At 46.0% G+C, this 27503-nt stretch overlaps 1 protein-coding gene across 1 annotated transcript in view; it reads left to right on the top strand.

Moving 5' to 3' along the window:
- Nucleotides 1-16132: 16132 nt before the first annotated feature.
- The window catches only part of LOC146782692 (vomeronasal type-2 receptor 26-like), a 198890-nt gene continuing 187519 nt past the window's right edge, over nucleotides 16133-27503 (top strand). The window contains exon 1 of the mRNA XM_085637406.1: nucleotides 16133-16399. Coding sequence (XP_085493532.1) covers nucleotides 16133-16399 — 267 coding nt within the window. The remainder of the gene's footprint in view (nucleotides 16400-27503) is intronic.

Below are 27503 nucleotides of genomic sequence, written 5' to 3' on the forward strand. Positions count from 1 at the left end.
AGAATTAATTTTAGCTTATAGGGATGAGTCCCCTTTCCGGGCGACAAGAGACCCTGATGGTACATCGATAACTAGGAAAAGACGAGGTCAGTATCCAATGAGAGAAGTTCCGCCCATATGGCGCGAAGCAGTTGCCGCTGATGGGGCTAATAATATTGTAGCTGCTCCAGCACAATTCCAGAGAGTGTGGATACACATCCCTTGGAAACGGGCTGAAGTATTAGCAGTAAAACAAGCATTACCGGACCCTCGTAAAAATCCTGCTGGTTATTACAAAGAATTAACACAGACAGTCCAAGCGTGTATCATGAATTTGGCAGACATTGAAATGCTATTTGGTAATGTAGTGCCACAGCCTATATGGGCCAAGATTCGGCAAGAGAACCACCCAGTCGCCTTAGGAGGTGATTGGCCAGCTATCGTAGCGGCAGACGCACAGCAGGTTGGTGGAGCTAAACCTGAACCTCTGATTGCTGACTTACCTGGCAGAATAATTAATCTAATGAAAACGCTGATGCCAGCGTTACGAGTAAATTGGGATAAACTATCAGCATGCAAGCAAAAGAAGGACGAAAGCGTCTCTGACTTCTTCACTAGATTTGAAGAGACCTTTGTAGATCACAGTGGGCAAGATAGGAGTACCGAGGGAGGTCAGAGATTGTTTGTTGATAAGTTCGTGTTTAATTTACTACCTGAGCTTAGTAACAAATTAAAGGATTCTGAAAGTGCATGGGCAGTGTCGACGACAGCACAGATACTTGCAACTGCTCAGTATTACGAGAATAGAGAGAAAGAAGAGAAGGAAAAGTCAGAAAAGAAAACGAAAGATTTAAAAACCAAAGTTCTTTTGCAACAGGCGTATCCGCCTCGCTCGAATCAGTCAGATTCACAGCAGCGACCCCAGTTTCAGCAGCAGCCACAATTCCAGCAAGGGACGGCCCAGAGATTTAATTATAGTTTTCCCCGACAACAGTTAGCATGGAATCAGTGTGCTTATTGTAAAAAGGAGGGTCATTATAAGAATGAGTGTCCAGTACTACACCCACAAACTAGTGGTGTCCCAGCTCAGAGAGGTAATGTTGGATTTATGCAAGCTCCTAGAGGTAGAGGGCATGGTACGATGACACCACAGGCTGATCGCCAATCGAATTATTTCGACCAGCGAAATATACAACCTACGCAGGCAGGTAGATCTCCACAGTATCATGTTGAAGATTACTATGATCATAATGAAGAGATTCAAAGAAGCGAACAATAGGACAGCCGCAGGCAGAGAGAGGGAGTAGTATCAGTTCCAGTTGATCAGAGTGGACCTTATGTCACAGTAGTTACCTCAGGCGTGGTCGAACCGTTTCTGTTGGATACTGGTGCGGCAAAAAGTTCAATCATGCGTGCGAAACTCCCTGGCGCACCTTTGTCCGGCTTAACGAACACTTCAGTAGGTTTCTCAGGCGCCCCTGTTCACAATCCTGTGTCCAGTCCTTTATCTATCACTGTTGGGCCATGCGAGTTAGAAGCACCCCTCATTTTAACAACCGGTTGTAATGAGAATCTGCTTGGTTTAGATCTGTTAAAACGCCTGCATGCGACGTTGTACTGTTCTCCTTCGGGAGTACAGCTCACATTAGGTAAAGGAGTCATCTCTCCGATGTACATGTCAATGGATAAGCTCCCACAGGAGCTGCGTTCTCTCCCTGATACTCTTTGGGCAACTGGTCCCAACGATGTAGGCCTCTTAGAAATTCCCCCTTACGTGGTAAGTCTAAAAGCGAATGTTAAATTTCCACGAATCCCACAGTATCGGATTTCAAACGAAGGTGAACAAGCACTCTTGCTGATTGTAAAAGACTTGATACAGAAAGATGTGATAGAGGAAACTAGAGGAAACGTCTGCAATAGTCCTGTTCTGCCGATTCTGAAGCGTACTGACCCTTCCAAACCTCCAATTTACAGATTTGTGATTGACCTCAGAGAAGTCAACAAAATAGTGATTCCACAGTTCCCAGTGGTACCAGATATCAGAGCATTATTGACGTTGATTCCTGCATCGGCATCATGGTTTACGGTGATCGACTTGAAAAATGCATTCTTCAGCATTCCCATAGCAGAAGAAAGTAGAGACATTTTTGGTTTCTCCTTAGGAGGACGCAGTTTCAGATTCAAACGCGCTCCACAAGGTTATTGTGAAAGCCCTTCAATTTATAGCCAAGCATTAAAAAGTCAATTAGACGCTCTTGTACTTCCTCATGGTGTTGCTCTGATCCAATACGTAGACGATCTTTTACTGGCTGCTGATGACAAGGAAACTTGCAAAGCAGCTACAAGTTCTTTATTGCGTCATTTGTCAGACTTACATCACAAGGTGTCACCTTCTAAACTGCAATATTGTTGCCAAGAAGTGACCTACTTAGGTCATCTTTTGTCAAAGGAGGGAAGAAGGTTGACCCCAGAGAGAATCAAAGCAATTTCACAGATGACTGTACCAAGCACAGAAAGAGAAGTGCGTGCGTTTTTGGGTATTACGTCATACTGCAGGCAATGGATCCCAAATTTTTCTCTCATGGCGAAACCATTGGTAGCCCTGACTGGAAAAAGTGTTCCAAGCCCTTTGCCATGGTCTGATGAATGTCAACAGAGCTTCTCTGACTTACGTGATGCGCTGTGTTCAGCTCCTGTGTTGGGTACTCCTGACTACAGTAAGCCGTTTACACTATATGTCCATGAAAGAGAAGGTTGTGCATTAAGTGTATTAACACAACAATTCGGCGACAAACAACGGCCTTGTGCGTACTATTCATCCACATTAGATCCGGTAGCCAGAGCATTGCCAAGTTGTTTAAGAGCCACGGCAGCAGCCGCAGTGTCTATTCGACAGTCTGCTGGACTAGTCATGAACAACATGTTAGTAGTCATGGTTCCACATGCTGTGGATACACTCATGAATCGAACGAAAACTCAGCACCTCACCAGTGCTAGATTATCAGGCTACGAGCTGACGCTTTTGGCAAGTCACATTCAGATCAAGCGATGTAACATATTGAATCCAGCAACACTGTTGCCGACTACTCAGGAGTCGAGTGATTCAGAGCCCCATGATTGTTGTTTCAGAACTGAGGAAGAGACAAAAGGTAGAATTGATTTAAAAGATACTCCGTTATCAGACCCAGACGGCACGTTATATGTCGATGGGTCCTGTTTTAAACTACAGAATGGTGATGTGACAGCCGCGTATGCAGTTACGACTTTGAGTACGATTGTTGAGACTGCAAGAGTGGGTCAGAATTCTGCCCAAGCTGCAGAATTAATTGCATTGACAAGAGCGTGTGTTTTAGCTGAGGGAAAGAGAGTGAATGTGTTTACTGATAGCCAGTACGCCTTTGGCGTCGCACACAATTTTGGGCGCCTCTGGAAAGAAAGAGGTTTTCTCACGTCCCATGGAACTAAGATCCAACATGGACAGTTAGTCAACGATCTATTAGAATCCCTGACCCTACCGGATGAAGTTGCGATTGTGAAGTGTAGTGCACATCGAAAGATTACAGATGATGTTGGCCGAGGGAATGCGTTTGCTGATGAGGTCACTAAAGAAACGGCCAAGAACATGACGAGCCGAATGTATGTTGCAACGTCTGCAAGATGGATTGCTGAATCAGGAATGTGTGAGAATACGATTGACAGTGTGAAAGCAATCCAAAATGAGGCAACTGAAAATGAGAAGAATGAATGGAAGAAGAAAACGGGTAAAATGGATCCAAGTGGATGTTGGATTGATCTGTCTGAGCAGCAACGTTGGATGTTACCTGATGCGTATGTACTTGCGGTAGTCACGATGGCGCATGGAGCGGCGCACATCAGTTCGAAAGGGATCTGTAAAATGTTAGCTCCAGTATGGAAGAATGATGGAATTACTAAGTGTGCGGAAAGAGTGGTGAAAAACTGCATGGTATGCCTGATGCATAATCCTGGCAAGGGAACCCCAACCCCAACTGGTCACTTTGCTCCCCCTTCTTGTCCCTTTGAAGTGATTCAATTGGATTATATCCACATGGACAGGTGTAACAATCTTAAGTATGTCCTAGTGGTAGTATGTGCCTTTTCAAGATGGATTGAGGCATACCCATTAAAGGATAACACTGCCATGTCCACTGCCAAAATCCTCCTCAAAGAATACTTCCCTAGGTATGGTATGCCACGGATTGTTTGGTCAGACAACGGAAGTGAGTTTGTAGGGAAAATTATGAAGAGTGTGTGTGCAGGTCTTGGAATCGTACAAAAATTCCACAGTGCGAATCATCCACAGTCAGCAGGCTTGGTGGAAGGGTATAATGGCACCCTGAAGCTGAAGCTTGCGAAAATTCAAGCTTCCACTGGTCTATCTTGGCCAGATGCACTGCCTTTAGCTCTACTGTCCACCAGAGCGACCGTACACTCTCGAGTAGGGCTTAGCCCATATGAGATTGTGTTCGGCCGCCCTGCTAATGTTTGGGGAGTTCCTAGGCCAAAGGAATTCAAACAGATAGAATACCCAATGTTGATTGATTACCTTCATGATCTGACTGCTAAACTGAGCCTTATTCATCAACAGGTTTTCGAATCCTTGCCTAAACTGCCGGAGAGTCCAGGTCATACGTTGAAACCCGGCGACCAGGTCGTAGTACGGAACTTTGACCGTACTCGAAACCTTCAGCCAAGATTCGTGGGCCCGTTCCAGGTCCTCCTCGTAACCAGAACTGCAGTACGCCTAGCTGGCAGGAAAAATTGGGTGCACGCCAGCCACACGAAGCGTGTCCCTCTCCCACTCCCCTATGACAACTGGGTTAGACAGGGAATTGGTGTATCCGAGACAGAACCTGTTCCTAGGCACATCCCTTTCAGTGATGCAGAGTACCTAACGGACCATCCACAAACTAAAACACAGAACTTTGACACCTCGGCAGAAACCACTCTTTTTAACCCTGAACCGAGTATTGTACAAAGTGAACACTTGTCGCCTGTGGAATCGAACATTTCTGCACCTGTGGACCAGCTATTTCAAGACCAAACAAGACCTGGAAAGCACAGATATAATCTACGTTCTCATGTGATGAACTGATGACATTGCATTATTACATTTCTGTTTGATAACTGTAAAACTGTTTTGATCGTATCGCATCCCGTACTGTCAGGAAGTTTGCTTTTATTTTTGCTATCCTCTTACCTTGCCGTCTGGGTTACCGTAGGGTCGTAACGTGTGCCTTGTTTTAATTTACAGGGAATCAGACATTAGGTCGGTTTCTTCTGTTTGTCTTGGGAACTCCCAGGATAAACAGAGGTAAGTTTTAACAGGTACAAACCATCCGTTGCGAACGGTTGTAGAAGATGGAGCTTCCTGAATTACGACGGGTTAAAGTCATAAATGTGCACAAGACTAAATTATATGACATATTGTATAGTAAATGTTTCCTAATGCAATGTGCCCTGACACTTCTGATTGTTTTTATGACTCTGATAGGCGGAATTATTTTTGGTATTCAGTTGATTTTTACACCTGTTGCATCTACAGTATCTCCCCATGCTCCTGTTTCTCCGACTGTTGTTTCTCTTCATTCTTTCCATCCTTTTCCTGCCCACGAGCAAGCTCGACGCTCTGAGTTTATAAATAACACCTTCATTCAGCTCTTGCACCAACATCAACTAGTGGTTAACACAACAAACTGCTGGGTATGTGGCCTGATACCACATACCATGGACAAAGGCATACCTTATTTGGTTCTGCCATTCAGTTATAATGGATCATTCTGGGCATTTCAGACCATGTTCGCTTATGCTCTAGAGACCTACCCTCCACGACCTCCACGTTCCACCCGGTATAACTCTGCTAATAGAGCCTTGGTAAAAGGAATCACTGATATGGTGAGAGATGTCAATAATACTCCGTACATTCCCAAGGATGAGTTGCGAGTTTACATGGGTTGGAATATTACAGAATACGGCATTACTCTGGGTGAGAACAAACGTAAGAGCTCAACTCCGATCTGGGTCGTACCCCACCAAGGTCAGGTCTGTTTGCAAGGAAATGGGAGGAATCCGAAAGCTCGACTAGGGAAGAGTGACTGTATTGAAACATACGTGTTCCCGTCACAATCTTCCCCTGCATTCTTAGCCGCTAAGGGTACCTATTTTGTTTGTCAAGACAGAGCATATACATGGCTGCCTGCTGACTTCTCAGGCTCATGTTATATCGCTCAACTGTTACCTCCGACATACACTGCTGCACCGGACTATCACAAAACGAGAGTTGTGAGAGGCGTATTCAGTAAAGAAGATACTGCTGGCCAAGAAGCAGGAGACTTCTTCAAAGGTTTCCTTCCATTCTGGGGACCTATGGTTAACAGTAGAAACCTGCGTCAACTAACACGAGTAGTTGAATCCACCATTATCGAAACTACAGGTGCCCTTAGTAACCTGACAGCTGAGCTTCAAGCGGATCGCCTCATGACGTTACAGAACCGTATGGTCCTTGACGTGTTACTTGCAGATCGAGGTGGGGTATGCAAGATGATCCAATCAAGTTGCTGCGTTTTTATCCCAGATAATGCGCCAACAGTATACAAGGCCATCTCTAAGTTACACAAAATCTCCGACTCCATTCACGTAGAGGAAGGTGAATGGTCACTAATGGGATGGCTCTGGAATCTGTTATCTGCATGGGGGTGGAAGGTTCTAATGGTCATTGGTGTTACGTTAGTATTTTTATTTTCGTGCTGTCTCATTATTCAGTGTGGCCCTGCCTTATGTAGCGTTTGTGTTTCATCGTGCGTAAGAAGACCACCTGTTTTCGGAAATGCACCACGAGATAAAGTAATGCTACAACAACACATCAGTGACCTAATGAACATAGAAATGGACTCTGACATAGAGTGAGTTATTGCCTATGTAAGGGCAAAAGGACGGTCTGAGGTTCTGTAGCGATCCGAACCCGTGAATTCGGTTTACGAGTTCTGACACGATTTTGGTACCAATGAACCGCAAATGATCCATTATATACATGACAGTGTTTTCGCTGCGCAACTAGCATGAATTCACTGGAAAATAGGGCATTCTGTCACTAAAGTCATGGCACCCATTTTAGTTACGGCATCCATTTTGTTTCTTGCCCTCACATAGTCAATGAACGGACGATGACCCCGACATGATCACCTTGTTAAGGACACGTAAGCTCAAGCCCCGAGAAAGGCTGACGCTACATGACTAGGCAGAATCAAGCTGCCTCCCTTGCCTGAGGCCAGTCCTGCTATACTGGTTCTCGTGTCCGTTGTCCTGACTAAAAAGCCGAAGACGATTGCCCTGCCCGTTTATGATCCATAAACACCTCTTATCCTACATTCCAATCCTTTACACCTGGCTCTGCTCTTTTCTTTCTGGGCTTTTACAATGGGGAGGTTACGATTTTTATGACGGGGAGGATCAAGTAGAGAATGAAGAACTGACAAGAGAGCCTGATCGAATACCGAAAACCTCCAACTAATCATTGTTTGATATGTATTTATTATCTGTTTGGGATACCGGGTTGGGCATGAGAAATATTCGTGTAATGTTGCCCCAAGACATTTTTCTTGTATTTAAGAAACAACCCACTTAATGCAATTCGAACAGTCTCCTAGATTCTGCCTCTGTGTGGTTCCTATGATTTCTGTGTCCCTGCAGTAAATAAACCTTGGTCTTTGACGCCGCCATCGAGAAGCCCGTGTCTCTGTTTACTTGTGCACCGGGACAGGGGGAACTCAGGGGTCTTCGGGTGTTGTTTCCCTGACACCTCTGGACTCTTAAAAGTCCAGAACCTCACCACTTCCAAGTAGATGCCCAAGAAGGTAAACAGCCTGAAAGAGGCAATGTGCTCACCACCAACTCTCAAAGCTCCATACTACACCAAGCAGTTCATTGGGCAGACTGATGCCTCTGAGCTAGCGATAGAAGCGGTCCTATCCCAGACGAATGATGAAGGCCAAGACCAGCCTGTTGCTTTTATAACCAGGAGGTTACTCCCCAGGGAGCAGCGTTGGCATGCCATTGAGAGAGAGGCCTTTTCTGTGGTTTGGTCCCTGAAGAATTTGAGACATACTTGTTTGTTACTCACTTCGCAGTTCAAACTGACCACAGACCTCTCAAATGGCTAATGCAAATGAATGGTGAAAATCCCAAACTTCTGAGGTGGTCCATCTCCCTACAGGGAATGGAATTTACAATGAAACATAGACGTGGGACTGCCCATGACAATGCAGATGGACTTTCCAGTTTATTCCACTAAGAAAATGAAGACTCGCTAGGGAAAGGTTAGTCTCATCCTCTTTTGTTTTGGGGAGATTGTGTAGGAAAGTGCCCCGTTTTTTAATGGTTGCCCCCTCCCACTTTTTGCCTGATGTTGATGTACTTTGACTGAGTGTGCCCTGGGTTCCTGTCAATGAGGTACCCAGGGCCTATGTTCTTTCCCTAAACTGTACTGATGCAACACCCAATTGGCAACTCTCTGGTCACATGTAATTCCCTTGTAAAGGGTACCATAGGTACCAAGGGCATTGTGACCAGTGAAGGTCCCTAAGGGCTTCTGCACTTATTGTGCCACACTTAGAGGCCCTGTGCCTTTACACCCAGCACCAGAATGGCTTTACTGAAAACAGGAAAGTTTGGTATCAAACTTCTCAGCACATTAATCCCACACTGATGCCAGTGTGGGATTTAATGAAAAATTCACTCAGAGGGCATCTTAGAGATGCCTCCTGAGAAACAACTTAACTCTAGTGTCCTGGCTGAGTGGCTGCTTGCCAGCTGTGACCACCAGACATATTTCTGGAGCCCTGGGTCGAGAGCTTGGGTCCTGAATCAAAACACATCCTGGGACAAGGTACCAAGCCTCCTCCCCCAGGATGCCACCTTTGTGTGCTACCCCAGCCAGTTGCTGCTCCAAGCAACTGGCCCCTACTGGTTCTGAACCCCACTTTGGTTGGTAGAACCGCCGGGAAAACCAAGTTAGGAGGAGAGGTGTGCCCACCTTTGCCAAAGGTGGGGGAGGCGAGGTGAAGCACAACTCTCAGTCCTCTCCATCTTGCAGATGGGGGGACCCAGCCAATCAGAGTGTGGCTTATGCCCCCCTCCCACTGGAGGGTGGCATAATGGGGGGTTTACCCATCCCAAGGAAGGGACCCAGTGGTCCAAACCTGTACCTACCTGTAACGTCCCTAAATTTAGTATAATGGGACAACCCTGAACCTTGCCTCCTCAGAAAAGAAGAGAGAAGAAGAAGAACCGAAGACGCCATGCTGAAAGAAGAAGAGGAGGACACTAACTGATTGCCCCTGCCCTACCTGCCTGGCTGAAGGAGGAGGAGGGGGAGTGTAGCAGCCCTGTCCAGATGAGTAGTGACAGAACTAAAGGAAGAATTCATGTCTGCCGATCAGCTCAGAATAAATTCCTGACAACATCCTCCACACAAAAAAGGACAGGTTGTCTCAGCTAGCACCACCACACAGAAGACATTTTCTGCTCTGCTCCCCTGGCACTATCTCATGTAGAAGTTACACAACACGCATACACCTTGCCAGCGCCCCACCTACCACGTATGTTTAAACCCTGTCCTTTGTATCTAACCATTGCACAGTCTGCACAGGCTGCAGAATGATACCTACACCACAGAGATGGCTTTAGTGATAGTGCCAGACAGAGTGAAAATATGTGTTGCTTCCCCTCAAAGGCATACTTCTCCAAGGATTCAATCAGTGCCACCCTCCAATGGTGCCCCTTATCTCTACATAGACCCGTTCTCATGTGTAGTTTTTTTTTTTAAACTGCTATTCATTCCAAGTATGTAGGGTAGAGTAGGTGTTAGAGTGTTATATCACACACATGTATACAGACACAATGGCTTGTATAAGTGTCTAAGCCATTGTATAAGGAATGTTACTTGAGACCAGGGCCACTGGAATTATTCAATTATCTGGACGCTGCGATGTTCACATAATCATAGATTTTCTGCATTTGCCATATAATCCATCATCTGCCGTATATTCTGCAGATTTTAGTTGAAGTGATTAAAAAGTAACTAAAAAGCAGCAACATATGTTTCAGTGCAGTGAAAGGATCTGTGCAACTGGTGACTAGTCACTAATCTGTTGCTTATTGCTATATGTGGGTGTTAAACTGGTACTAATGACATGCAACCTATGTCCAAACAGTATCAACACGTTTGAAAAAGTCAAAATATTAAGTAATATTATTACGAAATATCCTGTATTACGTCACATAATTTGCCATTTCTGGCTTTACTCAACACTGCGGCATACTTTGGGCTTTCCTGGACCCTGGTTAAGACAATGAGGACTGCAAAGTAGAGTAGTCAAATGTCATCCATACTGGCAGGCATTATATGTTAAAACTGCGCAGTCTGGACCTTGGAAAAATAAATAAGGCTGCTATTTGATTTTGGTTCATAGCTCACTGTGCTATATTAGGATTGTATCTTATGAACTGTAATGAAAACAGTAACCCACTGAGCTGTCTAGATAAACAAAAATCTTTGATCTGAATGTTTCAAATTGTGCTTCCCTGGAGGCACTCTGCCCTACTTTATAAAAGGTAAAAACTCAGATAAGACAAGATACAGAACTCTCACACAGATAGATTAATCACCAGAGTTAAAATTATGTTTTTAGCTCATAACTTGCTGGCACACAACGGATCGGGAGTCTGCGACTTTGCACCTGTAAGAAGTGTCAAATTGAAACCCCCCACTAACTCCCCGGAGCTTGAGAGCTTGGTCTCTAGTGAGGTGACACTAGGCCCTGAACAAAAGCAGAATGTTATGCCCCAGGCTTGGGCAGGAGCCCAGCCATAGCTGTAACTGCGCAGACAGGCCCATTATCATTCCCTATGTGATAATCGCTCACAAACAGATTGATAATGGGCCAATTGCAGTTTGTGTGGGGGAGGGGCTGCTGCAGGCCCTTCAGTTCACAGCAGGGTTGCGAGTTGCCCATGTAGTGAGAGTTACTGAACTCTGAGACTTTCGCGCGGGGGGAAGCGCAGCTCACTCCAATGTCCAGAATTACAGACAAGAGACGTCCGTTAAAGGGATCATCATGGACAAGAGGCCCAAATAATGGACGGTCCATGAAATTTACGGACAGGTGGTCACCCTACCTTCCAGTGAATACCCATGGAAGCCTGAGCCTGACATATCTTTTCATGTGTGTCCCTGGAAATGTTTCTGAATTTCAGAAAGTCATAAATCTACACTCATACATATGTGTAAATCTGCAAGCATTGATCTGCGACTTTATGTGCATGAGGTCCCTCGTTATTAGTCTCCCTAAATTTACTTTAATTAGTTTCATTATCAGGTAGTGCATGGTCAGAAATCAGTGAAAAACATATTAAACCACTCTTTGATTGTTGCTTTGTGTATCGTAGGTTTTTTTTAACAAAATATAAACACCATATATGTCTATGACATATAGGGGCATATTATCAAGCCAGGCGATACAATTATCGCCGCTTTAGCGGCAGAAAACTGCTGCTAAAACGGCTATAATGGGCTTGCTAATATGCTCTATGGAATTCCAATTGAAGCCCATGTTAGACGTCCTTCACATTTAACATGGGCTTCAATTGGAATTCCACAGAGCATATTAGCAAGCCCATTATCGCCGTTTTAGCGGCAGTTTTCTGGCACTAAAGCGGCGATAATTTTATCACCTGGCTTGATAATATGCCCCATAGTTCTGTACTCCAGTAAAGAGATCTGGTTACATATTGCCATTTTCGTAGGCTAAGAACAAATCCAAACAGTATCTGCCTCTTTTCTAGGGTACAGACATGTGTGTCTGTGCCCCAGAAAGAAGATGCTTATTGGATTGTTTTTACTTTGAGCAAGAACAAATCCAAACAGTTTCTGGCTCTTTTTTGGGCCACAAAACTGATTGTCTGCGCCATAGCAAAGTGCCCAGGTGTTGTGTGCATTTTTGCATTAGGCTGAGAAAAAATCCAAACAGTGTTGGGTTTCTATATGCTGCATATGTTTGTGTCACATAAAGCAACCAAATGCGTTTTGGACTTTTTCTTAGCCAAATGAAAAAATCCATACAGTAGCTGTCTACTTGCCTGGACACAGAATTGTGTGTTAGTGGTCCACACAGGAGCCAGACACTGTGGATTGTTTTAGAATATGAAAACAGTTAAGAACCACTAGGATCCTTACTGGTGCAAAGCATGTTTGTGTCTATGCCACAGAAATGAGTCACACACTGTTTACTTTTCAAAAAAACAAATATCCAAACAGGGCCCGCTCCTTGTCTGTGGAAAAGATACATAGCTCCTTTGCTTAATAATGCTTCTCTTAGATAGAGAAGCATTAGGAAATGAGGGAGCTGTGTGACAATAAATCAGAAACAAGTGGGCAATGGAAGGGGAAGGGTTCATCAACGCCGTTTCAGTACCCGACTCCTGATTCACCTATTTATGAGTGGGAGGAGAAGTTGCAGAAATGGTGGGAAGAGTTGGGCTGCTCCTTCTTTCCCCTCTAATCTCTCATCCTCATTACCTCCAGAAAAAGTAGATCAATCCTGGGGCATGACTAGGGAGAGCTTGATGGCAAAATCTGCTGCATTTAGCCCTTGCCTTAGCCCTGCCCACCAGCCTGACCCTTAGATAGACCAGGAAGGGGCTAATAAGTAATATTGTATTCTTGACCTAACACACAAATTGATCAGTGGGTCCAGATGTTAGTACCAAGTCACCGCGTGCCACAGTTTGCTGATGCCCAGAGAGGATTATGCACACTAGCAAACCCGTTCCAAGCATCAGTAGGAGATTGTTCCTCAATTGGGGATAAAAATAAAACAGGCCTCAGTCCAGGGGCAGCAAAAGGAAAGTAGACGTATATTTAATTCATAAGGGCATCCTGGCAACACTTTTTTATAACCGTATGTGACATTAGGATAGTCGGAGATGGAAAAATGAAGCTAAAACTGTGCAAGATCGAAATGACCACGTGACCTTAATTCTTTCCTTGCCAAGGCTCTTCCATCCTTTGCCATGCCTCATTATAAACTGTGTACATAGTCACCTTTTTTCTGGTCTCTTCAATTTGCCATTCACTATCAATTCCCAGAGTCCACATTCTGAGAGTCCTCTGCAACTCTGGAACTTAGATATGTTGGCACACCTGTACCTTCCTCAAAAAGTCACTCACAGAGGTCTTTTGAATGCAGGCACTTCATTGTCCTCAGAAAGACAAAAGCAGATGGCTAGGACCTAACCTGTCTGCAAACCGCTGGTTCAGAATGGTATCAAAAGCGCATAGAGTTCCCATGCTAAGGGGCGGATTTACTAAGATTTTTGTGTTGATGTTCAATCACGTTTGTGGCTCAGAACCTTATGCAAACTAATTTTAGAGAATAACTAATTCACACTACACCAGTTTCCATGGCTTTGTGTGGTTTAGTAAATAGAAAGTAACACAATGCAGCCCAAAGCACTGCCTTACATTACTTTGCATCAGGAAGGCATTCCATGGGTGCAGCATGGACTTTCCCATGCGTCAACCGATGGATTTCGGTGCATTAGCAGATTTACTACAGCTAGAATATCTGGAAAAGAGTCAAAATGCTATGCCTCCCTGAAACAGGCATAACAAGGAGAAATATCTTTATTTCTCCTCATTACTTCCTCTTTCTATGTGTGCTGCATTCTGCAGCACATGTTGAAAGATAAAAATGCTGTTTTGGATTATTTTTTACAGAAAAGTACCCCTTCCTGCACAAAAACTATCTTACCAGCAACACACACACCTTTGAAACATTGTACAACGGTGTCTGCATTAGCGTTAGGCAGCACATGGTGCACTAGTGCTAGTAGGCAGCAAGAATGTGCCATATCATAGTTGATATTGCACTTTAGTGCTGTCTTCCTTTTGCACAATGCAGTAACTTTGCTGGCTGCCCAGCATTGCAGGGACAATTGGAAATAGGTCTCCAAGTTTCTGCCATGGCCCACTTATTTGAAGCTCTTTTGCATGGCTAAAATATTGGTGCCAACTGCTTGAGGTCTTTAGCAAAGACCTCTGGGTGTACTCATTTTCCTCAAAGTGAAAACATTGCCCAACAGCTGTTCCACATTGAAATCCATTTGAAGTGTTTAAGTGTTCATCTTAACAATACACTGAACAAGATCCAATCCTGGTTCTACTCCAATCATCTCAAACTAAACCCCCAAAAAACCTAAGTCATCCTCTTCAATCCAGAAAACAACAGCTCCCCATCCAATTCTGGATCTCTGAGCTTAATGCCCTTAACTCTCCGCTCTCCCTATCCAATTCAGGGAAATCTCTTGGGATCACCATTGACAAAAACCTAACTCTCAATGACCACATAAAAAACTCGGCTAAAGGAGCACTCTTCACTCTCCGTCATTTAAAGAAAATCAAATCCTTCATTCCACCTGAAGATTTCGAAGGGATCGTCCAATCTCTAGTACTCTCAAAAATTGACTATGGTAACGCTATCCTACAGGAACCACTAAAGAACAAGTAGCCCCCTGTAGGATCGGTGCTCCACATAGCGGCCAGGCTAATCACTGACTATAAGCGTTTTGACCACATCTCCCCAGCCCTTAAGGCCCTTAATTGGCTGCCCACTGAAGGTAGATCCTCCTACAAGACAGCATGCATTACGCATAAAGCTCTCCACCAAAATACCCCATTTCAAACAAACTCAAAAAAGCGGGCAGCTCCAGACCGATGAGAAGCACTAACGCTCTCCTCCTCGGCCCCCCCTTGTCTAACAAGAGAACCACACAATCATGCTCCTTCTCCAGAAATGCACCGGTCTTCTGGAATGCTCTCCCAAAGGACCTGAGATGTAACCCCTCCTACCTCAGCTTTAAAAAATACCTCAAACTTCACCTTCTCACCAAATATACACTCAGCCTCCCCACCTTGATTCTCCTTTACCTCATCCCTTTTCCTTTGATTCTCCCTTGCTCCATCCCTATCACTCAGCCTCCCCATCCTGACTCTCCTTTACCTCATCCCTATTCTCCTGACTCTCCTTTACCTCATCCCTGTCTCTCACCTCTCCCCCTCTATCTTATTTTTTAGCTTACTCACTCTCTCCCTTCCCCCGTCCCTCCCATCTCCTCCGTCTACTACCCTCACCCTCTCCTCCAAAAATGTCTTGCTATCTACTTTACCCCCTCTTCCCCAATTTTGCTTTTTTCCCACCTATTCTTATGTAATTTATTCCTCACCCTTAGCCCAATCCATAATCTTTTTTCTCCCACCTTTCACTTTTTACATAACCTTACCTTGCTTCTTGTTACTGTTCAAAATAGCCCTCCATGAGAGCCTTCGTATATATATTGCTCCCTGCCCACTCTGTTTAACTCTCTTTTTAATATTAGCTCTCTGAATGCTCTGCTATAGCCTGTGCCTCTGATTAATGTTTAAATTAGCCCTCCATGTATATTGCTCTTTGCCCATTTTTTTTTTAATTAATTTTTTTAAAAGAATGCTCTGCTACTGAATGACTGTTCCTTGTTTATAATCCTTTGTACACTTGGAAAGCGCTCTGATACTCTTGGGTCAAGCCAACACTGTATAAAACCTATGAAATAACATAAATAAATAAATAATGGGGATCAAAGAGAAGGATTGTAGACTATGGCTCAATGACCAGTGACCATTAAAAGGACTGTAGATGATAATCCATTTTAACTCTCATGTGCTGTGCAGGTTAAGACTGGAGGTCCCCTGAAAGGCTGTCTAGGTGTCTTGACTGTTTGGCATGAGGTGATTTGCTATGTAGTGATTGAGAAACATTGCTAAGCTTGTGTTGAATCTCAAAGTCTCAGCCAAAGCAGGCTTTGCACAACAAAGTGCAATGTCAAATGCATTAGCAGTGAAATGCTCTCATAGTCCTCTCCCAAGGCACTAGAATGTTTTTAAAACCAACACAAAATGTTTTCTCAAAGTGCATGCCCTCCGTTTCATTTTGTAAACTATTTTTAAACTTGCAAATATTTTGCCAGAGACAGAGTTAAATGATTCTTTGTAACAACAACCCTTTTTGCTTGTTTCAGGTTTGGTTTGCAGAATTACCAGTTTATGCAAGCTATGGTGTTTGCAATTGATGAAATCAATAGCAATACCCACCTCCTGTCCAACATTACCTTGGGCTTCTGGATTTACGACTCCTGCGCTATGATGCGACGGGCTCTTGAGGGCGTCCTATGGATATTAACTGGTCAAGAGGAGCCTGTTCCGAATTTTCGATGTCAAAGTAACCTACCACTCCTTGGCATCATAGGAGATGCTGGTTCATCATGCTCCATCGTCATGGCTCGAGTGTTAGGCCTGTACAGAATTCCCCAGGTATGACTGTGACATCCATGTATATCCTTTTTTTCTTTAATAAACCTTTATTAACATTTTCTTAATAACAAAGAGACTTAGATCCATTCAGTACATCCGCAGTTTTGCATAGAATTCAATCATAGTACACATTATCACAGTCTGTCAGGCTTCCTCATCATAACCTACTGTGCCCGTCTCCGTTGACAAAACTCAGTTATGCACCACATCATTGTCCATTTAGTTCAGAAATACTAACAGATCTTTTCATAGCTCAGCACCAAGTTCTGCCTCCAAAGCAAGCTGTTGTCTGACCATAATAATCCTGTTTAACAGTAAACCACCTCTACTTTTATCCTTTTGAACCATTCCCCTCTCCCTCATGTATTGGAGTGTCAGTGGACTCGGTCTCGCTATCCTTAGTCGCTATATATGTCTTATACAGTGCCCGGAAGTTCTTAGGTCGATTGCGTGGGGGGAGAAGCTCGCTATAATTCTCAGACTTTGTACTGGAATACATTATGTTCCTTGACCAACTTGCTATACTGGGAGTCGGACCTCGTGACCAGCATATCGCCACTTTGTGTCTGGTCATCAGCAATCCCATGTCAACCAATCATCTGACTGCTTTCGGTAACGGCATAGAATTCCCCAAAATCGCCAGCGTGGGGTCAGGAGTGAGCATCTTGTCTATGATGTGTCCCAGTTCTTTAAAAACTACGTCCAAAAAACTGGCAATCCCCGGGCATATCCAGGCCAAGTGGAAAAAGTCCACTAATTAAGTGCCACAGCGTTCGCATTCTGCCGTATCCCGCTGACCATATCTGCATAACCTTTCTGGCGTATAATAAACCCTGTTCAAGAATTTGAAGTGGATCAGTCTTCTGTCTGCCATTGAGGGAGATACGTTTTGTGCTCTCACAGCAATATTTCCACGTACAATCATCTAGGTCTCTGCCCAGGTCCACCTTCCAGGCAAGCTTAGCCTTAGTGTAATGGTTGTCCCTAAACCCCAAGGAGAGTTTGTAAATATTAGACACAATCTGGAATGGAGAGTCAGTTTTTATTTCGTAGGAGACGAGAGCTAGCTCAGGCGGCTCTGCCAGGTCACTACCCAAGATACACATCAGCGCATGTCTTGTTCTGTGGAACTGAAACCTATTGAGCAGCGTGTCGTTTTGGTCAACGGCCCCTACCTCATCCCGTTTCTTTGCTGTGTTCTCTTCAAACAAATCCCCTATTGTTCGTATATTAATTGAATTAAGCGCACTTGTTACCCCCTTTTCTCTGCACTGGGCCGTCATTGGCATGATTCCAACGGAGTCTGCGGAGAGTATAAGATACCCCTGCTTGCAGTTTCAGCAGGTAGTGCCAGGCCTGCTTTGTTGAATTAATAGAATCCAGGATACCAGCTCTGCAGTCTGCTGGGGTAAACAACAAGGCCGGCAATTGGAGGAGGAATGCTACTACCTTCTCTATCCGTAGATGAGGTGTATCAGGTAAAATGTGCATCCAGTAAAAAGCATGAGAACTTTGTGATCTCTGTCATATAAGTCTAGGTCTGGGGCGCCTAGTCCCCCCATGCTGTAAGGAAGTGTAAGCATGTCCCATTGGACCCGTGCTTGTTACCCCGCCCAGGCTAACTTAACCATTAACAAAGTAAGTGTGCAAAAGAAAGAGCCCGGGAGGACCATAGGGATACTGGTGAATAAAAACAAGAAGCGGGGGAGTATTACCATTTTCAAAATCGAAACCCTGCCCGCTAAAGACAGTGGCAACCAGATCCATCTGTCTATCTCATCTTCTAATCTGCAAATTGCAACCCCATAGTTCTCCCTGAACACCACCTCTGAGTCCGAGTGTATTTTAACTCCTAGATACCGTACCAGCTCCTTCGTCCACGTTAGCGGGTATTCGGGCCTGAAAGTCACTGTAGCCGGGATAGGAGGAAAAATTATCGATTTTGACCAATTTACTTTTAGGCCCGACACCGTGCTAAACTTCACTACCGCCCTGAATGTTGGTGACAGGTTGCGGTCTGAATCCCACACGTAAAGCAACATGTCGTCCGAATATGTAGATATGATCAGCTCATAACTCGGGAAACGTATGCCCCTATGTCTGTGGTACTCCCAAAGTGCGCAGGCCAAAGGCTCCCCCACTAGCGCGTATAATATTGGGGATAGGGGGCACCCTTGTCACGTGCCTCTAGTTATGCTGATTGTGGCAGAAACTAGATTTCCAATTTTAATTCTGGCAGTGGGGGAGTTATATAGGACTCCTACCATCAGAAGAAAAATACCTTCCAGACCCAGTTTCATAAATGGCCATTCAACAAAGTCGAACGCTTTTCCATATCAAGGAAAATGGCCACCCCTTGAAAGTCATCTCTAGTGTGCTGTATCGCTTCGAACACAGTTCGCAGAAGTTTCTGCTGGGAACAAATCCCGCCTGTTCTGGTACCACCAGCAGCGGTACGAGTGCAGCTAGTTAGGACGCCAAGATCTTGGCGTATATCTTAGTGTCTACATTCAGTAGCGACAGAAGTCGATACGACGAGCACTCAGCAGGAGACTTGTCTGGCTTCAGGATAGCTACAATGACCGCCTCCCTCATCGAAGTTGGCATAACACCTTCCCCGCACATTTCCTCAAAAAGCGTAGCTAAGTGCGGGACCAGTATGTCCTTGAATGCTTTGTAAAAATTGACCGTTAGGCCATCCACGCCTGGTTCACTGCTGGATTTCATTCCCGCCAACGCTGAGGATATTTCCTCTAGCTGCATTGGCCGCATGAGATATTCTCTGTGTTCGTTTGTGAGCCAGGGCAACTTAATATGCGTCAAGTGATCTAAGATCTCAGCGTCGGTACCTGCGCTTTGTGAGCTGTATAGAGTTGAGTAATACTGCCTAAACACTTCCGCAATAGCTGTTTCGTCAGTCAGAATCTCCCCCTCTGCGTTCTGAATCTCTGCTACCACCGTTGCCTCCATACGTTTCTTCAAGAGCGAGGCCAAGGCCACCGGGCGCTCTCCCTTGCCGTACGTGCAGGCCATTGCGTATTTCCCTAAATGTTTTATCTCAGAGTCTGCCGTCTCATGGTATTCTTCTAGGTATTCTTCTAGCTGTGTTTGGAACTGCGCTGTGATGCTATCATCAACTCCTGCAAGGAGCCGTTGTTCCGAGACTTTAAGGGAGCTCTCCAGATCTGAAAGCCACTTACGAATTGCTCAGAGGATCCCCGAGTGCTTGTTCATGGCGATTCCACGGATATAGACCTTGAATGTTTCCCAAACTGCTGTGAAAATGTCCACTGACCCTATATTACATGCAAAAAAGGTGTCTATGGCTTCTGCCAGCTCTGATTTGAAGACAAGATCTAGTAGAGAATATGGTGGGAAAAACCACGTGAAAGGGGGGATATATTTCTGTGGAGTATCCAGCACCATGAGCACAGGGGAGTGGTCCGACAGAGTGCGAGGGAGCACCACACAATCACAAACACGATCATATATAGTCCTTGCAGCAAGCCAATAATCTATCCTGGTATGCAAGTCATGAAATGCGGAATAATGTGTATACCCGCCCTTGTCAGCATAACGCTGTCGCCAGACATCACAGAGGTCCAATTGTGATATTGCGTCTGCAATAGTGCACGCAGCTGCAGTGGTGCGCCTTTCCGGACCCCCCGACCTATCCGTCCGCGGGTTCATTACACAATTAAAATCGCCTCCCAGAGCTGGCTCCCCTCCTCGCACCCACGCATTTTTTCGAGCAGCATTGGATAAAATTTAGGGTTATCATAATTAGGGCCATATATGTTAACTAGGAGAAAGTCCACACCTTTCCCCCTGCATCTAGAAATTGCAAATCGACCCTCCTGGTCAGTGTCAAGTGGTTCCAATTTGAGATTGGATTTAGGGTTTACCCAAGTTATTACTCCCCCGGGCGTGCGAGGTGAAGCCTGCTACATGGGTGTTTCCCAGCAGTCCTCTGCTGCGTAACATGTTGCTGTTTAGGGGCAAGTTGTTGTAAATTGAAACAACGATGCGATTAAGCATTTACTAAAGACATTAATTCCTCTGTTATAGATCGTGTTTTCTCTGTTATGTTGACCGAAGCTTGGACTCCATTTTGTATTGTCATGCCTCCACGTGTTCCCCACGAGAAGAGTCCAACCTCTGTGTTAGTTGCTCTTGTAATCTGCCCAGTAACAGTCTATAAATAGCTCCTTTGTCCATCTGGCGCATGCCCAGACTTGACCACATCTGTTATCAGTTAGCCTTGCTTGACCATGTTTTCGCGGGCTCAAGGAGTGCGTTAGCTCCGCCCACATATTGATTCAGTATCGAAAATGACCATAAATGGTAATGTTCTTCGTCTTCATGTTGTATCCACCCACTTATGAGCCCCTCTACTGTGTATAAAAGGGGACCAGGTACGAAAGTTCTTTGTGCTACTCTATGCAATACTGAAGAGTGTTGTGTGGATTGTAGGACCACCCTTAAGGGTTAATAAATGCTGTCTTTGTACTTTGCAGTTTCCGTGCCAACTTCCTTATAGATTCCATTACAGGAGAGCGAACCCTTGTGTCCTGCGGGCCTAGCTGGGGCCTGTATTCATCAATTGGCGCCCGTCACGTGGGGCTCATCGGCGACTCGGATGCTCGAAAGATTGGTCGCGACGAAGGTGAGGAATTGGGCCGGGGACGTGATCACTGCCAGCGGCGTCTTAGCCCTGGCATCCCAAGGTTTTTCTTCCTTCCCTTCCGAGCTGACCGTCTGGGTGGCGCCGGTCCTCGACTGAGACCTCTTCTGTCGGTCTTGCCGTGAAAGCCATTTGGGCGATTGTGGAGCTTGGCAGTTGGAATCTGGACTCTTGATTGGTAAGAACCGGTGTACGGTACTTGCTCCGAGTTTTTGAAGCCTGATCTGGCTATTTGAGTTTGATTTGTGATGACTAGTCATATTTTGGATTTGTCTTTGTGAATATATATGCGTTGCAACACATATAGGCAGGTAATGTGGAGAGATTTCTCCAGAGCTGTGTAACTTTGAACGGCGCAACGATTAAGTGCCATTTTTTATAATATTGCATATTTTGCATTATTTCTGAGCATGCCTGCTTTCAGCGCACTCCGTAAGTGGTGCTGCTGTTTCGGAAACCGGTTGAACCTCGAGGAATCTGCTCCAGCTCCCCCAGAGGGGACTCCTAATAGGGATATGTACGTGAAGCATGGTCTTTCTTCCATAATGTACAGCACAGTATGGAGGAAATACACAAAGAAGGATCCTGAGTTGCGATGGCCTTTGTATGGATCGTTTGATATACGTAAGATTGAGTATGTGGAACAGTGTATGTGTAAGCGGCGTGCTCGTCAGGATATGTTTGAGTGTGTGCGGTTGTGGGTGAAGGAGGTGCGTGAGCGAGAGAAGCGTGAGAAAGCGCTGTTTGATAAAGAACAACGGAAGAATGATCATGTGCGAGCACAGGAAGCGAAGCGTCGGGAGGACAGAGAGCAGACGGACAGGCAAGAGAAGGAGCGTAGGCTACAAGTTTCGGGTCAATACGTTGTTCGGCAGCCACTTTATCCTGTCCTTAATAATCTCGATGATGATTTTTCTTTACTAGATCGCCCTCCGCCCCCATATGTCGGCGCATCTGCTCCGAGGCCGCAAGATTCTGTCCCGGATACGGGTAAGGTAGATACGCGGTCCATGTTATCAGCCGACCAAATGGCTGAGCTTCGGCAAATTTCCTTCCGTGCACTTAACGGCAAGATATCTATAGAGGAATTATTTCATACTTGGGGGTCGTGGCAGGAGAGAGATAAATTGTATTTTCTGGGTCATTTCGCGGATGAAGTGATTGATGCTTTCCGGAAACGTTCTGGTGTTTTTGAGCCCGACGAAGTATCATCGGATGCTAAAGCATTGCGTAATGGTGTTTTCTCTTTTTCTAAGGCTCCAGATACGGTTCGGCGGCTGTTCGCCTTGCGGGACGAGGTGCTGGTCTATAAAGAGAAAGCGCGCCAGCGAGCAGGGAAGGAGAAGCAGTCGGATTCGTGCACAACAGAGGGCCACTCATCCACCTCCCAGTCAGATAAGGATGACATAGTGCATGTTAAACCAATGCGAGAGGCAGCGCCTTTGTATGTTCCTCCTAAAGGAGCGGAGACTAGCTCGGACATTACCTCCGCCGATGCTAAGGGATATTTCGTGTATAATTGGGTTTACACTCCATGGCATAGGGCTGATGTTATGGCATTGAAGAATGCGCTGCCCGACCCCCGCAAGAATCCAGCGGCCTTCTATGAAGAAGTCGAGGGGGCCTTGAATTCTTGCGTCATGACTTTGGCAGACATAGATTTGTTCTTTGGGCTTATTCTACCGCCAGACATGTGGCGATCTGTGCGGAAGGTGGATGATGCTGCCACTTTTAAGGCTCGATGGTCTGAACTGGAGGATGAGGATAGGGAGAGGAAGCCTGCGCAGAAACCGCCCCAGAATATTTTAGATCTCCCTGCTGCTATTGTGGCTAAGTTGAAGACAATTATCCCCCCTAAAAAAATTGACTGGAATATGTTAGCTGCATGTAAACAGAAAGTTGATGAGTCAGTTGCGGACTTCTTTACGCGGTTTGAGGAGACGTTTCATGATTTTAGTGGCCAGTCGCTTACCGACGATACGGGACGCCACCTTTTTGCGGATAAATATGTGGCTAATCTGCTGCCGGCAGTTGCGGCCCGTCTGAAAGCGAGTGAAAGTTCTTGGTCCTCCGCTACGCCGACGGCCCTCCTGACTATCGCTCAGTATTATGAGCGTCAGGAGCAAGAAGCAAAGGGCCAGGAGGAAAAGAAATCGAAAGATTTGAAAACAAAGGTGATGTTGGCGCAAGTCTATGGCCCGCCTCGACGGGGTAGTAATAGAGGTAGGGGAGGATCTTATGGTCCTCCCTCGGGCCGGTCTGATTTGAATAGGAATCAATGTGCGTATTGTAAGCAATCGGGTCATTGGGCTAGGGACTGCCCGGTGTTGCATGCATCGCGCCAGGGGCACACCCACGGTGGCCCGCGAGGTAGAGGGGGTTTCTCGAACTTTCGAGGGAATTCTAACGAACAGGCTCGTCTTGAGTCTTCTGGGCAGCACCGAGATAGATCAAATGTTTTCGATCGCCAGCATCAGTATCAAGCGTCAGGGATTGACAGGTCGGGGTACCATGACTCTCAGCATGCATAGGAAAGCGTTGGATGGGGGTTAGAATCAGTTGAGGTGCCGGTCGATCAGAAGGGCCCTTATGTATCGGCCGAGGTTTTGGGCTCTACTGATCAGTTCCTAGTGGATACAGGAGCGACACGTAGTGCGCTATCTAAGCATTTGGTTCCGGGGGCTCCCCCATCCGGCTTAATGGTCACATCGGTAAGGTTTGATGGTACACTCTCCCGAAGCCCTCTTTCACAGCCCCTCATGTTTAAGGTTGATTCTTTTTCTGCACCCTGTCCGTTTCTGCTTGCCCCGTACACACCGGACAATATTATGGGTCTTGATATGTTAAAGCACTTTAGGGCTACTATCCGCTGCTCCCCTGCTGGTGTGCGGGTAATATTGAATGACAATTACCCCCGATCTGAACGGATGTGTACGATGTCAGAGGATGCGCTGTTAGCTACCCTCCCTCATGCTTTGTGGGCAACTTCGGATACTGATGTGGGACAAATGGTGATTCCGCCGGTCCACATTAGCGTCCAGGAGGGGGCGGTGTTACCACGCCTCCCACAGTACCGTATTTCCCAGGAGGGCGAGGAGGCTCTCATACAGATAGTGCAGGATTTGATAACGGTTGGGGTAGTCGAGGAAGTCCCCTACAACATTTGTAACAGTCCGATTCTTCCCATACTGAAAAAGGATACGGATGCCAGAGTTTATCGGTTTATAATTGATTTGAGGGAAGTGAACAAGATCGTGATACCTCAATACCCAGTGGTTTCCGATATCACGACGTTGCTTACCTTGGTCCCGCCTACGGCGACCATGTTCTCAGTGATTGATTTGAAAAATGCCTTCTTTTCCATTCCCATTCACCCTAATAGCCGATATCTTTTTGGGTTTACATTAAATAATAGATCTTATCGTTTCTGTAGGATTCCCCAGGGCTATACAGAAAGCCCTAGCATTTACAGTCAGGCTTTGAAACGACAATTGGATTCTTTTGTTCTGCTCGAGGGGGTCGCCCTCATTCAATATGTTGATGACATCTTGCTGGCGGCTGACACCCTGGAGTTATGTGAAAAAAGTACGTTGTCCTTACTTTCCTTTCTAGCGTCCCGCAATCATAAGGTATCTAGGAAGAAATTGCAATTCTGTAGACCAAAGGTGACTTATCTGGGTCACCTTTTGTCTAAGGAGGGACGTGCACTCACACCGGATCGTATCCAAGTAATTTTGGATACACCGAGACCATCCACACAGAAGGATGTGCGTGCATTTTTGGGCCTTGTTTCTTTTTGTAGACAGTGGATATTGGGGTTCTCGCACATAGCTAAGCCATTGTTAGCCCTCTTGACAAAGGACACGCCTATCCCAATCCCTTGGTCAGATGAGTGTGATACTGCTTTTCAGCAACTACGACAGGCCCTTTGTTCAGCACCAGTGTTAGGAACCCCTGATTATGCAAAACCCTTTTCGTTGTATGTGCATGAGAAAGATGGATGTGCATTGTCAGTTTTAGTGCAGATGCACGGTGATAAGCAGCGCCCATGTGCATATTTTTCGGCTGTACTTGATCCTGTTGCCCGAGCATTACCAGGGTGTTTTCGCTCGGTTGCGGCGACAGCTGTGTCAATACGCCAAAGCGAGGGAATTGTGTTATCTCATAAGCTGTTGGTATTAGTCCCCCATGCTGTCGATGCCCTGCTTAAACAAACAAAGACGCAGCATTTGACCAGTGCCCGTTTAACGGGATATGAGTTGACGCTTTTGGCTCCTCATATTACGTTGAAAAGGTGCGTAACGCTAAACCCGGCAACATTGCTGCCATACCCCGAAACCCAGCCTGAGGCGCGGAAAGCGCATGATTGTATTCTCGTGACTGAGGAACAAACAAAGGGTCGTATTGATCTCCAGGATACGCCCTTTCCAGATGTAGATGGAGAACTGTGGGTGGATGGATCCTGTCTGAAGCTACCAGATGGTACGGCTTCAGCAGCATATGCAATTACCACATTACAAACGATAGTGGAGACAGCACGCATACCACAGAAATCAGCTCAAGCAGCGGAACTGATAGCATTAACACGAGCATGTGAGCTCAGTACAGGATTATGTGTGAATGTTTATACAGATAGCCGCTATGCCTTCGGAGTAGCGCATGACTTCGGCCTACTCTGGAAGGAGAGAGGGTTTTTAACGTCACATGGAGTACAGATAATGCATGGAGAGTTAGTTCATAATCTTTTAACTGCATTGACATACCCAAAGAAAATTGCCATCGTTAAGTGTAGCGCCCATAGGAAAGTGGTTGATAAAGTTGGAGAAGGGAATGCGTTAGCGGATCGAGTAGCACGGGAGACTGCGATGCAGCCCGGTACTACTGCCATGTATGTAGTGAAGTCACAGGTGGAGAGATGGCATGATGCGAAGGAGGAAGTGCGAGAAATGCAAAGGACCGCTTCTGACAAAGAGCGGGAACAATGGGCTAGCGAGGGAGAACTGGATGACGAGGGTTGCTGGAGAAATAAGCAGATGGATAGATGGAAATTACCCACGGCCTTTGTACAACCTATGGTTCAGATGGCACATGGGCTAGCACATGTTGGAGCTTCCGCAATTGTGAAATTGCTTACCCAAGTCTGGGAGCATCCAGAGATTGCTAGCACGGCAAAGAGGGTGGTGCAGACCTGTATGATCTGCCTGAGGTACAACCCAGGAAAGGGGACTCGAACTCCAGCAGGAGGGTTTGTGACACCCACTGCACCCTTTGAGGTTCTGCAGATGGATTACATCCAGCTTGAGCGCTGTAATAATCTGAAGTATGTTCTAGTAGTGGTCTGCGCTTTCAGCAAATGGGTTGAAGCGTACCCTACGAAAGACAATACTGCAATGACTACTGCGAAGCTGCTGCTCAAGGAGTTTTTCCCCCGATATGGCGTTTGTAGACTTCTGTGGAGTGATAATGGCCCTCACTTTGTAGCGGATGTTATAAAGTATGTCTTGAAGGGTCTAGGCATCACTCAGAAGTTCCACGCCGTGTTTCACCCTCAGTCTGCAGGCCTAGTTGAGAAGTATAATGGTACACTGAAGCTTAAGATCGCCAAAATTCAAGCTTCGACGTCTTTGACTTGGCCAGACGCTCTGCCACTGGCGGTATTGTCAGTTAGATCAGTACCGCACTCTCGAACCGGCCTTACGCCATATGAGATCGTCTTTGGACGCCCAATGAATATTTGGGGTCCACCAAGACCTAAGGCTGTGTATGATGTACCTTGTGTAATGATGAGCGATTATCTGGCACAGTTAACGGATAACTTGGTTTCTATCCATCAACAGGTCCGAGAGGCGCTCCCTGATCGGTCTACCGGCGAAGGACATGGTCTCCGGCCTGGTGACCATGTCATGGTGAAAGTCTTCGACAGAACGAACAGCTTGGAGCCGAGATGGGTGGGCCCTGAGCAGGTCCTCCTCGCAACGAGGACGGCTGTGCGAGTCTCCAACAGAAAGAATTGGATCCACTCCCTGCACTGTAGGAAGGTGCCGCCCGGATTGGTGGAACCTGCCGTGCTGACCGATCAACGAGAAATTTTGGCTGCAGAGACAGGCCGTGCTGCGGAGCCAAACGCCACTGAGGAGCTCTTTCCGGACCACGCGACTCCTGGAGGAAGGCGATATCATCTTCGACCACGGAAGTGAGTTTTCCAGCACCGGGACATACTGTCAGAACGGCCCTTGGGTTAGTGAAACGGAGAGCCGATGAGGCAAGGGGGGGGGATCAGCCCTGCATTAGTGTAGCGACACCCGTCTTGGCCCGCTGGTGAAGAAATCAACCGCTGCCCAAGGGGAAGAGTTCTGACAGACTTTTAGTTTCAGGAAGATATTGGGTTTTATTTTTACTTTGATATGGAGAAAAAGAAAA

This window comes from Triturus cristatus, chromosome 12 (assembly GCF_964204655.1).
Source record: "Triturus cristatus chromosome 12, aTriCri1.1, whole genome shotgun sequence".
NCBI lineage: Eukaryota > Metazoa > Chordata > Amphibia > Caudata > Salamandridae > Triturus > Triturus cristatus.